Source organism: Mesoplodon bidens (genome assembly GCF_964165515.1).
Source record: "Mesoplodon bidens genome assembly, chromosome: 15".
Taxonomy (NCBI): Eukaryota; Metazoa; Chordata; class Mammalia; order Artiodactyla; family Ziphiidae; genus Mesoplodon; species Mesoplodon bidens.
Window position 1 is genome coordinate 67,329,028 of NC_138171.1, and position 18,440 is coordinate 67,347,467.

General features: G+C 47.5%; 1 protein-coding gene across 2 annotated transcripts in view; it reads left to right on the forward strand.

Moving 5' to 3' along the window:
• Positions 1-18,440, forward strand: part of PCSK2 (proprotein convertase subtilisin/kexin type 2) — a gene marked incomplete at both ends in the record, with an annotated part of 217,343 nt that overhangs the window by 119,879 nt on the left and 79,024 nt on the right. For both annotated transcript variants that reach the window (XM_081256725.1, XM_081256726.1), the window contains one exon: positions 5,409-5,446. In XM_081256725.1, coding sequence (XP_081112851.1) covers positions 5,409-5,446 — 38 coding nt within the window. The remainder of the gene's footprint in view (positions 1-5,408; positions 5,447-18,440) is intronic.

The window sequence follows — 18,440 nt, forward strand, 5'->3', positions numbered from 1 at the left end:
CTCTCTGGGGTCTCTCCTACAGTTGGGGTAAGAAGGCAGCTGGGGCCAGTGTCAGCTGGAGTCTCGACTGGGTGCTAAAATGGCTCAGCCTCCCTCCAGCTCCTCGTGGCCTCCCCAGCAAGGTGGCTGGATTTCTTTTTCTTTCTTTTTTTTTTTTTTTTTGTGGTACGCGGGCCTCTCACTGCTGTGGCCTCTCCCGTTGCAGAGCACAGGCCCCGGACGCGCAGGCTCAGCGGCCATGGCTCACGGGCCCAGCCGCTCCGCGGCACGTGGGATCTTCCCGGACTGGGGCACGAACCCGCGTCCCCCGCATCGGCAGGTGGACTCTCAACAAGTGCACCATCAGGGAAGACTGTGGCTGGATTTCTTACGGATGGCTCAGGGCTCCCAAGAACAGGCATCCTAAGAGACAAGAGACAGGAGCTGCCAGTCCTCTCAAAGGCTGAACCTGGGACGCGCAAGCATTGCTTTGCCCCTTCCACTGGATAAACAGTCTGAGAGCCAGATTCCAGGGGAGGAGAGATATCAACAGATCCTGCCTCCTGCTGTGGAGAGAGACAAAGGATTTGTGGCTATCTTGAAATCGGCACATGCTTGTTCAGTAGGATAACTGAAGAAAAGAAGACGACTAAGCCGTTCTCCAAACCCAGTGTTGAACAGCAAGATGAGCGCATCTGGGGCAAGAGCGGCCACAGCAAGGGCAAGTCCAGACGCACAGCCTCTCACCGTGTGGTGGGGCATCTCTGCCTAAACACCCACAGACGGGAGGCAGAGGTGATGAGCTGGGAGCATCAGGGCTGCATCTTCTCTCTCAGCTGCCTGCACACGTGGATGGTGTGGAATCGTTCCCCAGATAGTCTCTCAGCAAGACATCACCCCAAAACAAGGTCAAAGACACACACGGAAGCTGACCCTGAGACCTAAGAGCAAAATTAATGTCAAATTTTATAAGCCTGCCTTGTGTGGGAAACAATTGGTGATCTGTGTGTGGAAGGTTCGATTTGTGGACAAGCACAGTTTTAATACTCGTTCACCCCTCTCTGGTTGCCCAGCTCAAAAACTCAGCCATCATGCCCTCTGCTACATCCAATGACTTGATAGATGCTCACTGCTTTCATGTAGGTGCTTTCGTTAGGTGCAACCCAATGTGACTGCCCTACCCTACATACCTCTGGGAAAGAACCTCCATGGCTAACGGTTAGGCAGAAAGAATTTCTTAAGGGTCTGCTCTGACATTCTGGGCATGTTGATGTCAGCAAGGACCCTGCTTAATGATGACGATTCATCCCTTTTGTTGTGATGGAATTGTTTGGTGTTGGGAACTTAACCTGGGAAGTAGGATGTGGCTGTAATGAGACTCGGCGATAGACAGGAGTCACCCAGCCCCAGGACGGGCGCTGGCTATCGAGGTCAAAGATGGTCAGCAAAGGCGTGAGTCAAGGCCTTTAGCTGATGGAGCCAAGGAAGTAAGATTGAAGGCCAGTGAGGCAGGATCAGAGAGAGCTTTCAAGCTGAAGTAAAAATAAAAACTAGCGTTTCGTGAGTACCATGTGCTAGGCTCCACATTTTGGAAACAGTCATAATTATTCTCTAAGGTTTGTGTTATTATTATCCACATTGTGCAGATGAAGAAATTATGGTTCAGGGAGAGAAGAAATTGCCCAAACTAATCTTCACCACCATCTTCAGTGCTTGAAACCCACCCTGTGGCTCTGCATCCCTGGTGAGACTTTGTGAAGGGGCCTCATCCTTATAAGCAAGTTTCAGGGCCAGACAGTCACCCACAGCCTTCCAGGAGATTTAGAGCTCTGTCATATGCTGAAAAGCGGTGTTTTCTCTCCTACCTTGGGCTCTGCAGGCCCCAGAAGTTCCAGCAGGGTGTCTGTCCCCGTTATTATTGCTGTGTAACAAGTGACTCCAATACTTAGCAGCTTAAAGTAACCATTTATCTTGCTCATAATATTTGTGGCACAGGAATTCAGAAAGTCTGGACAGTTCTCACTTGAGGTCTCTCATGCAGTTGAGGTCAGGTGTTGTCTGGGTGGGGGTCATCTGAAGGCTAGAGTAGGCTGGGCATCCAAGACGGCTCACTTCCACGGCCAGTGGTTGACTTTGGCTGCTGGAGCTCAGCTGAGGTTGTCAGAGCACCAGCAAGTGGGCGCCTTGCACGGCACCTGGCTGCCTCAGAGCAAACGAACGTCCAAAGGCAACAGGGGGAAGATGCCTGGCCTTTTCTCACCTAGATTTGGAAGTCACACAGTGGTGTTCCACTATATCCTATTGGTAGAAGCAGCCCAGCCCACTCAGATTGAAGAGGAGGGAATAGACCGACCTCCAATAAGAGGCTCACATTGTCACATTGTAGAAGACCATATGGATGGGAGATATTGGACCACCATCTTTGAAAAATCCAATCCATCCACTGAGGCTACTCCTCATCAACATATAAGTCATTCAGGGTGGTGCAAGGGCTAACTCTCTTGGGACAATGGAAGGAACTGGGCTTAGGACCAGAATCCAGAGATGTTATACATCTCAACTGAACTATTAGCATTATAACTAAGAACATGTACATGGAGCTCACTAATTCCTTGAAGTCTCCAGAACTGCCAGCCACTCCTGAGAATATGGACTGTTGTAGATTAGACTTTCAAACTAATGACAGGATACTAATGGTTTATGAACAAAAATATAACCAAGTATTTGTCATTTGTGTGCATTATGATTGGCTGGTGATGAGTCAGTGCCCCCTGTAGACTGTGAGGCTTAGATGGTTGTACAGCTCAGGTTCTGTGTCTAAATTGTGTTTTTCCAGGACCTACGTAGCACCTGGCTTTCATTGCTGAAAATAAACCAGTGAATGAAAATAAGAGTGAATACATTAATAATACAAGAACTGAAAAATAAACAAACTGATTAAGAAGATGTATTCGGTGACTTCCACCTTCAAAGATAATCAAATATACAAAAATATTGAAATACTATTTAATTGCCAGGTTATTATTTTCATGCTTAGCTCATTATTATTTTTTCTGAGTCATGTCTATCATCCTTAATCTATCAATAATATTTTCTTCCTCAGACCAAAGTCTGTATCTGTTCTAACTTCACATTCAGTCTTCCACTTAACCTAATTAAAGATCCTTTATTTTAATTAGGCTAAATTTATCTTATTTTCATTCTGATTTCCTTCTGGTTTCAAATTATCTCTTTGCTTTAATATTTTCCCATCACAGAGAAGAGACTACTGACTCTTAGAAAATTCCTTTCCTAAATAACTTGCACTATCAGAACTTGAGGCCATGTTTTAAAAACTGACTCCCTGTTAAGAAAAAAAAGTATTCTCTGTATCTTTTAAACTCATCTGTATGTTATAAAGTGTTTTGCCCAATAATGAGTTCAAAAAATGTAACCAATTTCCACAAACATATAGGACAATTGAATTTCAACACAGCACTCCAAAACCAAGTAGATTTTTCAAATATTTCTGTTCATCTGCACCATCCACAGAACCCTAATAATGTGGTAGATGAAGGTACTAATGAGGATGCAAGAAATGTAATTTATTAAATGTTTATTGCAAGCTAAACACTTTCAATGAACTGGCTCCAACCTCGAAAACTGCTTTGCAAGGTAGACAATATTCCCATTTCAAAGATGAGGAAGCTGAGGTTCAGAGAAGCTATATGGGCAAAGCCACACAAATATTACAGTGTCTGAGCCTGGACAGAACTGATCTGTTGGTCTCGTAGCCTGTGCTTGTCCCTAACTCCACCCCACAGCCTACACTGACCATCTCTGAATCAGGATCCAGAGCAGAGGTCTGAAACTTTTATAATATTAGCCTTTAAATCTTCGGACCGCTGTCCTCCTGCAGCTTTGGGGAGGAGAGAGGAGGATGGTGGGGGGAAAGGGTCTGGCTCTAGTCTCACAAGCAGCGTGAGGACAGCAATTGCTTCTGATGTCAAAACATCAAAACATCAGCAGCACAGTGACTCCCAGTCCAGAAATTACTTGTGTAACCAGGAAAAACAAAGGAAAACTTCCTTTTAGAAATATACATTTGGGGCTTCCCTGGTGGCGCAGTGGTTGGGAGTCCGCCTGCCAATGCAGGGGACATGGGTTCGTGTCCCTCTCTGGGAGGATCCCGCATGCCGCGGAGCGGCTGGGCCCATGGGCCATGGCTGCTGAGCCTGCGCATCCGGGGCCTGTGCTCCGCAACGGGAGAGGCCACAGCAGTGAGGGGCCCGCATATGGCAAAAAAAAAAAAAAAAGAAAGAAAAAGAAATATACATTTGGATACAAGTGTGTTTTCACAGGACAAAGCTATAATGTGGCCTGGCCTTGCTGTGCATGCAGTGAAGATGCACTATGATAGGGACTTAATGACACTTCTGGCTTTCAAATATTGCAACCCAATAGAGTTACTAATGCCACTGGAATAATCGGACCACCCTGTTCTCACCCCTACCAGGTTGAGAAGAAAGCAAGCACAGAGAGGCCAAGCACCCGGCCTGAAGTCACACAGCCAGTTGGCAGCGTGGTTGTGATTAAAACTCGAGTCTTTGACTCCAAAATCTACACTCATAACCATGATGCTAGGTAGTACAGGAAGCCAGCCTATTTCTGAGAGGGCTGGATTCTCTGATGTCACTGCTGCAATGATTATATGGCTCTGCAGACCTGGATGAGAGCTTTGCAATTTGCCCTTTGAAGTTTCACAGTGCTTTCTGAGATCCATGTGTTAATGGAACCCAGCAGTGCTCATGGACCAAAATTCTACCATTGCAACAACTCTTGGACAGCAAGACAGGCCACATCCAGGAGAAAGCGCAGGACTCCTGCTGGGAGGCTTCTGCAGAGACAAGAACCAGCTCCCACCCGGGACACCTCGTGGGAAATCACTTGCCCTTTGCCTAATGGCTTTTCTCGCCGAGCCGTGTTCCTCTGGTTTCTGTGCCAGGCGATGCTCTCCTAATCCATTGCTGTCCGGGCTCTGTTAAATAATAATTGCTTTTCCTCCCCAGAACCAGTTTCATTTCAGAAGAAATGCCAGTTGATGCTTTAGAAATGTCAGGATTTCCACAGATCTCTCTTAGATCAGTTCTCTGTTGAGCCATCCGTCTTAGGGTCACTAAGCTGGCATTTATGTCAGAAGTGTTATCCTGGGGCCTCAAGCTCTAACTGGTTTCCCTCCTCTGACACATCTGGTGGCCACTGGCTCTCCACGTGGGCGGGGCAGCACCCTCCCCTGGGGGTGGAAACTCGAAGCTGGGGCCCAGCGCTCACCCCCGACACACACACATCTCCTGGTGCCAGCACATAAGGAGCTCGCCTTCTCGAGCAGCTTTCCTGAGGATACGTGGCAGGTATTAACCTATTGTTCCTGTGCTTTTGTCTTTTCACAGGGATCGACTATCTCCACCCGGACCTGGCCTCAAACTATGTAAGTACAAGCTGCCCTGTGTGGGGAAACGCGTGTGTCCTAAGTGTTCTGGTGCCCCTCATAGTGGGAACTCACACAGACGCACACACATGCCTGCATGCACATAGGCCATGCACACTGGCACATGGGCACGCCTGCACATGCATGCACCCCAGACTGCCCGTCTTATAAGAGCCACAGCTCAGGCCAAAGACAGACGAGGCATGGGGCCTGGCGGCAGGCAGGGATGAGTGACTTCACCAGAAGAAAAGAAGGAAACTTGAGATCTGAAAGAACAAAGTGCCGAGAAAAAAGGTACAGGGAGAGGGAAGAGAGAGCCTTGGCAAGGTTTAAAATCAACTCCAGCTGAGGATGTTGAATGGTGGGTGGGAATGAGCCATTTGGGTTCTTGCTGGACAAAACCGATGGCAAAAGCCAAAAAGAGCAGCAACTCACATTGCACCCGTAGCTGTGTGAAATCAAGCATGCCGCCTTCTTCTTATTTTGGTGCTGATGAGCACTCCACACTGACTTTCCTCACAACTCTGAGTAGAGCATTTAGTATCCCTTGACAAATAACAAACATTAACAGGGAATCACAGTAAATGCTATTGGGCTGGAAGCCCATGCTCTGACTTTTGACCCAGCAAGTCACCTGCTGATTTCCCAATAAAATCTCCAAACCTTTTAAACATAAGCGATGGCTTTATTTTAACCCCAGGGAGTATACTATTCAAGCATTGGGGTAGTCACTTAAAATTACCCAAACTATTATAAGGTATATTTCTCGTGTAACTTCCAGAGCTAAGTATTTTATAAAATGTTATTTATTTGCTGAAAAGACTCATATTTAGGAGAGCATGAATTTAAATAGAGGAAAGATGGTTAACAAGCAGAAGTGTTTGGGGATCAAAATTCCGGGTCATTCTTCCTGGAAGGTGTGAGTGTCCACATCGCAAAAAGAGAAGGGAGATTTTCCATGTGTGTAGTGGACTGGGAATCGGGAAGCAAAGCACCAAGGTGCTGGGTTTCTATTTCCTGCACGGGTCTTACAAACCTGGGAGAGTGTACACTGGGTGTAGTCCAACCAATGTGCCTCCAGAGAGAAATGACAGAAATCAATCCAAATCTCTACTCCCCGAGATGAGAATCCACTCTGGTAGATAAGGCAGTGAAGAACCACCTAGGAGTTGCAGATTCTGCCTCAACGACCATCTGCAGAGTCTAGGGACAGCATTCGCTCTTCCTCTCTGACCCCCTGCCCCACAGCTGGCACACGGAGCTGCCTGCCTGGATGTTCCTTTGCTTCCTTAGAGGCACTGCCCCACACAGGGCCTTGTCTGTCCCCTCCAAAGCCCTGCCTTTCCCAGCCTCCCCAGTAACTGCAGGACCTTGGAGAGTTCTCCAATGGGGAGGTTGAGAGATGCATGTGCCTCATTTTCTCCAAGGTTCTGATACCAAGAGGCCCTTCCTCATGGAGAAATGGCAGGAGCAACAACCTGGAGGGGATAAGTTTGACCTCAGGGCTGCCCTGCACACGAGGCATTTCCAGTCTCCTTCCCAGCTGAGCTGCGGCTACGCAGGGTTCCCACCATCCCCCAGACCAGCGCCTCTTGGGGAAGCCAAATAAGGGTCTGCTCACTTTTGGAAACCAGCGTTGCTCCTCTTACAGCTTCTAAGACTTCAAGGTGGGGTGGCTGCCAGTCAGGCTGGAAGGTGGGCAGCGCACGGCCTCCCTCCTTCGAAGGCCACTTACATGGAGACTGACCTGGGCATCCCTGGCCAGCCCAGGTGTTTCCGTGACAGCTGCCCGCGACACCAGTCACCGGATTAAAAAGAGATAGTAATTCAAGTGGGAGAAAAATCCTCTGGGGCTCTGATGAACTGCAGGTACGATGCCAGTCGACAGTGTGATTCATCTGCCAGAAACTCTAATCTGAAATTGGAAAGGGAAAGATACCCATTGAGAGGTGCCAGCGCCACCCAATTCTGCAATATCAGAACATACCTGAAAACCCTGTGGGTTCTTTGAGTGTGGTTTTCTGCTTTCCTTTTTTCCCCCTTTGTTTCTTTCCAAAAAACTTTTTTCTACTTAAAAAATACCCAAGGGCTTCCCTGGTGGCGCAGGGTTGGGAGTCCGCCTGCCGATGCAGGGGACACGGGTTCGTGCCCCAGTCCGGGAAGATCCCACGTGCCGCGGAGTGGCTGGGCCCGCTGAGCCATGGCCGCTGAGCCTGTGCGTCCGGAGCCTGTGCTCCACGACGGGAAGGCCCTCATACCGCAAAAAAAAAAAAATACCCAAGAGGGAGGGGATATGTGTATACATATAGCTGATTCACTTTGCTGTACAGCAGAAACTAACACAACATTGTAAGGCAATTATACTCCAATAAAAACAAAATAAAATAAGTCACTGCTGACCAAAGTAAAATAAATAAATAAATAAATGTCCTCTATAGAAAATGTAGAAAAACATAAAACAGATTCAAAACTAGCTATATCACCATTCTTAATACTTTAACATATTTTGGACTTCATTTCTATGTATATATTTTTAATAAAATTGGGCTCTTGTTGCATATGTAGTGCCCCCGTTCCATGTGATACGTCATGAACATTTTTATATTATTAAATAATCTTCAAAACATGATTATAAGGGCTATATAGTATTGCCTCATGTGGTAATTTACTTAAAGTTTCCAATCCCCAATTCTTGGACAACTAGGTTGCTTCCAATGGGAGTCTCACTCTTAGAGGGAGTGTGACAGACAGTGACCAGGGTGGTAGAGGTCTCCAAACCACAACATGCTTAGGAGAGTGGAAAGAACTGGAAAAAACACAACTTAAGAAGCACATTAAATATGTTTTCAAATATTTCCAGTTCTCCATGATAGATGAGACATTCAACTTGTTCAGTAATTTCTCCCATGAAAATTCCCACCAACGGGAGACCATTGCAGGAGGAGGATTTTAGTTCAGTTAAAGGAAGAACTATCTAATGATTAAGGAATAAATAAAAAGAATTAGCTCTCCCGGCAAGTAATGGGTTCTCCTTATCTGAAAATGTTTATGAGGAGAGTTGATGGCCTTTTGGCGGGGATGTTGAGGAGATGACTTAAACTAGATGACATCTAAGACTTGACCAGAAAATGTGAGCTCTGGACAAAACTGCACAATTTGACAACTTCCATCCAAAGGAAGGTCTGAGTCTTCAGCAATTATTAAAACCCTTGGAACTTTACAAACCAATTGAATCTAATTGCACATGACTTTGAAAATGTCCTATGTCTTTGGTATAGGTGAGAAAACAACACGGAAATAGCTCATCCTGAATTCCTCAGCAGAGAACCTGAACCAGCTAGTTTTCACTAGTCACAGTTCTCCCTCATTCTGTGAAGAGCTGAGAGTGACAACTCTGAAGCCACTAACCAGATTTATCTTCTTTATTTTTAATTAAAATTTTTATACTATAATTAACAGAATGAGCATGACAAGTGGAGTAGACCTGCCCAGGAGGGCAATGAAATCAGTGGATGGTGATAAACTCGAAAATTGTTTGAGCAAAGGATTAACACGCAGCTTCACACCTTGTTAGGTGACTTAATGGCTTGGATGTGAGAGCTAGCCCCGTGCCCTTCCAGTGGAATGCACTTTGGGGAGGTCTGTGTCTGGGTTCTCGCAGAAGCAGACCGGAGACAAGGGTTTGAGGGCAACTAGTTTATTTGGGAGGAAGGTCAGAGGAAGGGAGAGCGAGATGGGGAAGGGAAGACAGCCAGTAAGGGGTGCATTTCAAACAAGTCACTATGGTGAGTGACTGGAATCCCACTGGGGCATCTCTGAGATGACGCAGAAGATGTGCACCAGAGTTATCCCACTGGATGGGATACCCGGGAAGCTGGGGTATTTATAGAGCAACTCCTATCAGTCATTGGTTGAGGGTTGGTCACAGGGGATGTTAACATCCCAGCTGCTCCTACCTTCCCACAGTCTTGGGAAATGTCCTCGGCAAACAGAAGTGGGTACAGGCAGCTGGAGCCCACCAAGGACGCAGAGATGACAGAAAGAGCCATAAGGCTGGGTCTAGGCAATGTCTGCCAGAGGGAGGATGCCTTGGAAATATATGAAAGATTAAAATAAACAGAAATGTGCTCCGTGAGAAGTAAAAAACCGTATCAGAGGTTCTTAGCCAAATATGACAAAAACTTCTTCATAATCAAACCAGGCGAAATGTTTCCCAAAACAGAATTATTTTCAAAGCTTGTTTATTCTGTACATTAAAAGAAAAGACTCAAGGTAGGCTGGTCGTCCAGAGTTCTTTCTATTTAAACTGAGAATTTTAATCCTCTGAAAGCTGTAAATCAATATATAAATGTAAGTCATTAGTGTTCATTTAATTCAACAAATCTACCCTGTATCAGTTGAGTGTTAGGGAGCAAAGGATAATAGTGGCCACTTTTATTGTTACTCTATTGTTCTATGATTGAATTTAACCTGAGGAACCCAGTCTCGCTGGTAAATTCTCACTATTCCAAATAAATACACTCACCTCTCTTCATCTCAATAGTAATAACATGAAATGAGTCTTGGCCAAGACCCTATTTTAGACCAACTTGAAACTGGGATTCCTTTACCCCATCCTCTCTGGATATTTGCTCCAGCTCAGTCAGATGGCTGTTCATTGGGCCTGCCATGGCCGAGCCCCAGAGGAAGAGAAGCCAGACCCAGGTGTTCTCCAGAGGAGCCTGAGGTCAGTAAGGACACAGGTGTGGGGCGTGGCTTGCAGGTGAGGGGTGGGCAGGCCGGGAGGTGGCCGTCTTTGTGCTGTGCGGCCCCCGTGCAGCAACGATCACGGGCCCACGTTCACGGTACATGTCCAAGTCTGGGGTCCTTTCAGGCCTGCCGAATAGAGGGAGACTTCTGTTCAAGAACATGCAAGTGTGGGTGAGGTGGCCGCTTTCAGAGCATGGGGGCGGCTGAAGCTGAGCATCTCCTCCTCTTCTCCCAAAGCAGGAGCCTTTGAGATGCTTTGCTGCTGGAGCTAAGGAGGTGAAGAGGTGGCTAGTGGTTCTGTAAAATCCAGAGAGAGCCTTCCCACTGGGGTGAGGGTTTTCTCAGAGGCAAGTAGCTTACTCAGGAGGAGACCCCAGAAAGCACGAGCCGGCTCTCCTGGCCTGCCCGCCATACACGCAGAGTAGGGTCAGGCAGGGTGGCCGTGCTGACCCTTGGAAAGTGGTGAAACCTGAAACTCAGTGAAACCTGAGTGTGACTCCCGGCTGCCTGAGTCTAAGATGTGCAACCTTAGACTCACCTATTAAACCTCTTTGAACTTTAATCTCCTCATTTGTGAAATGGACCAGAAGAGTATCAGGTGTGTTGTGGGGTATCGCTGAGATACCGTGTGTACAGCACCTGGCAGATAATAGATGCTCCATAAAAATCCATTTCCTTCTCAAAAGAGTTGAGATGACACAAAGGCAGCCTGTCCTGATGGAGAAGCAGGGACACACCTCCAGAAAGCTATGCAATTGCTCGGGGCACGCCCAGCGAGCTCAGCATTATCAAAAGAGAAAAAAGGGCACCTCCAGGCTAAGCGTAAGATTGTGAGACTAGGAAAAGCAGAGGGCAAAGGTGGAGGTTACCAAAGTCAATCTCAAAGATCTATTTGAAAAATAAAAGATTGATCTGAAAAGAGCAGCCAAGCAAACAGAAGGAACAGGGAGAGAGAACCAATTGCCTGCAGCCAGGATAGAAGGAAGGAGGAGGCCCAGAGAGAGAATTTCCGATCTGTTTTTCTCTGTCACAGATGTTTTAACTAAAAGGATATTCACGGGGCTTCCCTGGTGGCGCAGTGGTTAGGAGTCTGCCTGCCGATGCAGGGGACACGGGTTCGTGCCCCGGTCCGGGAAGATCCCACATGCCGCGGAGCGGCTGGGCCCGTGAGCCATGGCCGCTGAGCCTGCACGTCCGGAGCCTGTGCTCCGCAATGGGAGAGGCCACAACAGTGAGAGGCCCGCGTACCGCAAAAAAAAAAAAAAAAAAAAAAAAAAGGATATTCACGGATATTCATCCCCTAGGTGGGTGAGGAATTGTACAACAGTAATTTTTCCAAATGAGGTTTTCTCCAGGCCAGAGAAACGAACTCTCCTGACGCCTAAGTGGTCACAGTGTGGAGCCCAGGCTTCTGCCCTGACGCAGAGAGTCCTGGCCCTTCTCACACTCGGACCTCCACCTTTTAGCTTGGAAACTGTGGGTCACCCTCTGAGCAGCTCCAAGATCCTGTGCTGAGAATCTGTGCAGGTTCACGTGCTCTTCCTGAAGTTTTTCCACAAATTCTTGAATGCAGCAAATGTGGAAGATTGTCTGGACTCCACTCCCCAGCCTTCTCTCAGCTTCTGCTATGGGGCTCCACAGAACCTCCCTCTAAAGGGTGAAGTGTATTTCCCAGCCCTTGACTTTGGGCTGGGCCTTGTGACTTTTCTAAAGCAATAGAATAATACAGAAGTGTCAGTGGGCCAGGTCAGAGGCCGTAAGCGGCCTTGTGGGTCCTGCGTGCCTTCCTAGGCTTCTACCATCACCATTAGAAGAGCAAGCCTGGGCTGGCCTGCAGGGATCCGGGGGAACGATGACAGGCTTATGGAAAAGTGCTCCCCCAGGGCTTCCCTGGTGGCACAGTGGTTGAGAATCTGCCTGCTAATGCAGGGGACACGGGTTCGAGCCCTGGTCTGGGAGGATCCCACATGCCGCGGAGCAACTAGCCCCGTGAGCCACAACTACTGAGCCTGCGCGCGTCTGGAGCCTGTGCCCCGCAACAAGAGAGGCCGCAATAGTGAGAGGCCCACGCACCGCGATGTAGCGTGGCCCCCGCTTGCCACAACTAGAGAAAGCCCTCGCGCAGAAACGAAGACCCAACACAGCAAAAATAAATAAATTAATTAATAAACTTCTACCCCCAACATCTTAAAAAAAAAAAAAGTGCCCCCCCCAGCTGCCAGAGCCTAGAGCGCCGCCACCCGCATCCACCTACAGAACAGCAGGAAGAAGCTGAGCATTCTCGCCGAGCCCCCCCCAAATCAGCTGAACCCCAGGCAACCCCCAGTAGCAAGCAGGCACCGCCAAGATCCGCAGAGCTGCCCACCTGAGCCTAGCCTAGGTCACCTCACTCCCGGCTGAACTGCAGACTCACGAGTGATACACGTGCTTGCTGTTACATGGCGCTGACACATCATGATGGTTTGGATGTGGCAACTGTTACAGTCACCCACACTGGACCCTCTTCTGGGTCCTCTCACGGTAATTGAGGCCCATCCCAGCCTAAGGAGAATATAGATTTCTCTGGCCGCACCCCAGACCTACTGAAACAAAACCTCTAGGAATAGACGTCATCACATGTATTTCTCTGACAACATTCCCAGATTCTGATGATTAACTTCATCATTCATTTCGGCACTTGTTCATTCAGTCATTCATTTATTCATTCCACAATGCTATTCCCCTAAAATGTGTGACTCTATCACAACTAGATCACAAGCTCTGTGTAGGGAAGTGAGTAACTTTTTTTTTTTTTTAAGAGTAAAGTTAAAATTTACGGTAATTTTTTTTCTATATACAAAGAATTACAGTACATGTTTATGGGGACTCCTAGAGCAGGGCTCCCCTCTTTTTCACTAAGAGTTCCACTTACCGCAGAAAATCTATCAGGGTGAAGGGGGGCAAAAAAAGTGATGGGCCTCAGCTGACACCCCCTCTGCCCCTTTCTTAAAAATGTAAAGACAGATCTCTATTGTCAGCTTGTTTTTTTGCCAAGACTTAGAAAGCTGCTCTTCCATCAGTTCCTGTGCGCTGCACTCGCCCATCTTCAACAGTGAGTAACTTTTACATTTTGTGTTCTTCTTAGCGTTTAGCACAGTGCCGAGCAGGCATTTAATAAATATTTGTTAAATTGCATTGCATATTAATTAATCATTCATACTTTGCAAATGAAATCAGGAGCTAAATCACATGATGGGCCTCTATCCGTGGTGATGGGAAATGCTGGCATACAGAGCTTCCTCTGACTCCCAGCTGTCACCCGTCTCCAGGTGGATGCCACCACCCCATTCCCCATAACGCGTGCTGCCAGTGAGGGGATAGAAGACCCCAGAACTAACTGAGGTCCCCATGGCTGAAGGCCTGAAGAGAATGTGATTCTCATTGTGGATAAACCACCTACAGATAACCAAGAGCTCTTTCTTTTCTGTAATGTCTAGAACTCCTCAGGTTGGGGGAAATACAATTAAGTTCCCAGATGGGAAAAGATGAATTATGCTCTTTGGTTCAGTTCAAAATTTGGAACATCATTTATGCTCCAGGGCTGTTATTTCACCAACAGAAGTTCTTGGAAAAGAAAAAAGCCTACCCCTAAGGACCCACACTTTTCCATTCTTTTGATGGGTTCCTGACTGGTGACTGGCTTTGAAGAGGGGCCTTTGAGCTCCATGTGGCAGACGGCCGCCATGATGAAAGGGTGGCTGCTGGACATGGGCCAGGCCTCAGCCCTGAGTGACTCAGATGCTATGAAGTATTGATTGCATGCATCACTTCAGGCTTTTAGGCTGATTAATATTTAAATAAGTACATTAATATTGCATATGAAATTGAGGTTTAAACAACCTTTGTGTCTTGTTGAAAGGAGCTGGCATTTTTTGATGTACTCATTAATGCTGGCCAGATCACAGTGAGCACTTGATCACCAGGAGGCTAGACTGAACATTGGGGATAAGAAAGTTTTTTCAATCATTTGGACAGACCATCAGTCAAATGGCTATGATCTGACTCAACCCATGTACTAGAGGAATCTGTCCATTTTTATAGGAATGTACTTTGACATAGAAACAGGAGAAAATAGAATCTTGATGAATTGAAAAGAAGCTACTTATTTGGACCTAGACTTACAACTGCAGATGAAAGCAAAGAGGAAAAAAACCTTGTTAATAGATTTTTCCACATCGCTCAGTTGACTAGTTTTCTTCCACTGAACCTAGTCAAAAGTTAAGAGAACTGTATTGAGTTTCTACTGTGTTCAAGATATTGTGCTAGGGGCCCAGACTATAAAGTGTGAAAAATCTGGTCCCTGTCCTTGGGAAGCTCAGAGTTCAGTGGGGGAGGCACACAAGTAAGTATGACATGATGTCGTTACATCATGACATGCCCAGTCCTGTCCTGGAAGGAAAAACACCGCCCACTATGGGAAAACAGCAACAAGATCAAGCAAGTTGGCCCTAAATGTTAGAGGTGGGAAGATACTTAAATGCATTTAAAGAATGTTTTCTTGGGTCGATACAGCACAGGAACTCATCTAGAAGCTTGATCTATATGATACTGAACAAAGGGTCATTGGATTATAATTGGTTTTTCATCTGGAGCTTTGTTTCTACCGACAAGCCTAGACTAAAAGTAACCCATTAAAATCATTTTCTTATCCCCAAATTCCCTAAAGGTCAGTGACAAGAGTCTCTTCAACTAAATGTAAGTGTCTTAAAGACTAAGATAATGTCTTCCAATTCTTTTGTTCATGAGAAACTCAACCAAAGGCTTCATTCCCCAAGGAGATCATTAATAGAAATTCTTCTATAAATGAATGACTGAATTGTGGATGGATGGATGGATGCATGCATGCATGAATGGATGGATGGGGGGATGGATGGATGGAAGGGGGGATGGATGGATGGATGGGAAGATGGATGGCAAGGGGGGTGGATGGATGGCGGGATAAATGGATGGCTAGATGGGGGATGGATGGATGGATGGATAGTTGGATAGATGAGTGGATGGGGGATGGATGGATAGATGGATGGATGGGAGGATGGATGGATGGATGGGGGATAAATGGATGGATAGAAGTGGGGATGGATGGATGGGGGATAGACCGATGGATGGATGGATGGATGGGTAGGGGATGGATGGGTGGATGGATGGATGGACAGTGGATGGATAGATGGGGGGATAGATGCTAATGAAACTATTAGGATTTGAGAGGTGCTTGTGTCCAGTCCCTCACTCAATACACAGGTGGAAACGGAGGCCCAGGACAAATGTGAATGGCTGGAGGCCACACAGCAGGTTAGAGCAGAGCTTGTCCTGGACTTGGGTCTCCAGCATCTCCTGATCCTGAAGCATGGCTGCACCCACTCACAGTTCACACCACAGGGCGAAGGCACACATCAGGCCAAACCTGGCCCTGGCAGGGAAGCACCTGTGGGTCCCTCTGCAGGAGCTTCAAGTCCCTCGGCCCCTCTCAGCACAACCTTCCCCTGCCAAGTCCTCTCAACCCACCCTCTGCCACTACTACCCCGCATTCAGCCACCAAAGAGAGCCCTTGGGAACAGCAGCATCTGCCTCTCCAACCCCTTGAACCAGATTTCCGTGCCCACCCTGGCACTGGTCTGGTTTTGCCTCCAGCCCCCAGCACCTGTTGCTCTTTTGGAGGGTTGCCCTAGGGCTCCTGGAAACTGCTCTGCCCCACACGCATGGAGACCTGATGAGACTGGGAATGTCCACCCGTTAACCCTTGGCTGGCTGTGGGAGCATGAAAGCCTTGTCTCAGGCTGGGAAACCTCTGGCCTGTAACCAGCCCTCCAGGGCCCCCTGCCGGACTCACCTGAAATCACACCCTGGCTTGGCTTCCTCCCTGTTCCGGGCTGCCTCCCCTGGCTCCTTCACTGATTTCCCCTGGGAGCACACCTTTACTAAATCACTTGCCCACAAGTCTTCATCTCAGAGTCTGCACTGGGAATCCTGACCTCCTTACATTTGAGCAGTCTGGAGCTTCAGGCAAAACAGAATTTTCCATCCTGCGTGGCCAAGGCAGAGAGAATCTCTGACATAGAAATAAGATTAGCTTCTCAACCACGGTAACCCTGCTGGCTCCCAACCTACGGGAAATTATTTTTCACAAAGAAGGAACCCTTAATTACCCACCGATAATTAAAACCTGAAGCCAAGCGCAGGAAGCAGGGGCTTGGGTCTGAGCAACGTTGCTCACCGTTGTCTCCAGGGGGGTGGGGAGGTCTGTACTCTGAATGTCAGGCACACACAGTCCCTCCACACTAAGTGTTCTGCTATGCAGAAGAATAAGATGTATTACAGTGTGTGGGAGATGTTTTCATTAAGCTATGGAAATAGCAGGCTTATGTTTTATAGCTCAAACGTTGCCAATTTTTTAAATAAGAGGTTTAGTGTAAATCTCAGCTATTCAGGGAGCACCAGCTTGAGGAGTCCCATTGAGTCACTGTGAGCAAAAATGCCGTGTTTGATCTTCGTGGTCCTCAGTTTCCCCATCTGTAAAACAGGGATGATCATCTTCCTACTTCAGAATCAAAGGAATATGATGACTGGCCATATTACTGATAGGAACCGTGGGTCTTCGTTGATCTATCAAAAAATATACATGGAACTCCTCAGCATGCTAAAGGCATGGATGCCCATCTGGTACTGATCCTGGGCCTCTTCTCCACCATCGCCCACAAAGGCACACACACATGTCCTCTCTTGGACTTGTAGAGAATGTTCCAGAAGCCTCGGCAGGAAGGAGCCAGTCCCTGTGTGAGTGCCAGTGTGGTGACCAGGCAGGCACTGAGTCATTTGATACAGTCAGTACCTTTCTGGGATTCTTACCAGGCACCTTGCAAACAAGAAATATGTTCTCTGTGAATAAGACCATAGCCTAAGCTCATTAACTCTTCAAAAACTAGTCACTTGCTAGCAATTGCAATTGTTCTATCCTACACGATGGTTTGGTTTGGGAGTTTTCACTGTTTCTTGTTTGGTCTTAGCTCACAAATCCACCCCCCACCCCACATGGAGAGTTGACTGTTTGTAATGGAGTGTAAGATCCCTTTTTTCTCCCTGTCTTGGTCCTGATATTTTGATCACTTTGGTCTTGAGTGGCTTCTTTGGAAACGTGGAGGTTCTCTACCTGGCAATTTTTTTAGAAGGTGCTGTGTGCCTGGTTTTGTGTTTTGCATGTATTATTGCATTTAATCTGCATGTTAAACCAGCGAAGTAGGCGCTTTCTCATCCACCTCCCACAGAGAGGAAACTGAAGATCAGAGAGGTTAGTGATCTGCCCTAGCTCACACAGCCAGCGAGGGGTGAAATGTGAAGTTCACCATCTGTCAAGCAACTTTGTTCAACTTAGTCCCCCTCCAGGCTCCCACAGCTCAGCCAACGGCACCGCCGTGGACCCAGTGACAAAGCCTGGGACACAAGAGTGGTCCTGGACTCTTCTCTTTACCTCTCTCCTCTCAGCCCCCAGATCTGCTACTCCTAGCCCCGCTCTGCAACAAATCCGCTTCCCTGTTGCTGCCACTGGCATCCAGGACCAAGCTGTCATCACCTCCCCCCTGGACCCCATGAAAGCCCCAGCTTCCTGCTGCCACTTTTGCCCTCTGCAATGCCATCTCCCCAAAATAACCAGAGAGGGGGACTTCCCTGGTGGTCCAGTGGTTAAGACGCCATGCTTCCAATGCAGGGGGCGTGGGTTCGATCCCTGGTCAGGTAACTGTGATCCCACATAGCAGCCGAAAAATAAAAAATAACCAGAGAGTTATTACAGAGGGAAAAAAGGACAAGAGGCCAGGTCACACCCCCAATTAAACCCAACCAGGGGCTCCTTCTGCACCCAGAGTCATACCCCTCCCTCCCTGAGAAGGTCCACGTGTCCTGGCTCCGGCCACCCTTTCAACCTACCTCCTGCTCCCTCAGTATTTATCAAGCTCTACAATTGCAGGATTTGTCCTAATTCAAGACTTAGAAGGCTCATATGCTGAGTCTGTTTCAACCTCTGGTTTAGTCCCTTCCTAGCTCTTAAAACAGTTTGTAGTTAAGTGTTTGGTTTTTGGGTTTTGTGCCTCCCATTGGAATATCAGCTCCAGGAGCATTCATTCACCTCTTCACCCTCAACAAAGCACGGTGGCCTTGACCAATATGCGTTGGACGACAGGCTGATGAAGAAATGCTTTCCGTTTCCCTTTCTTTA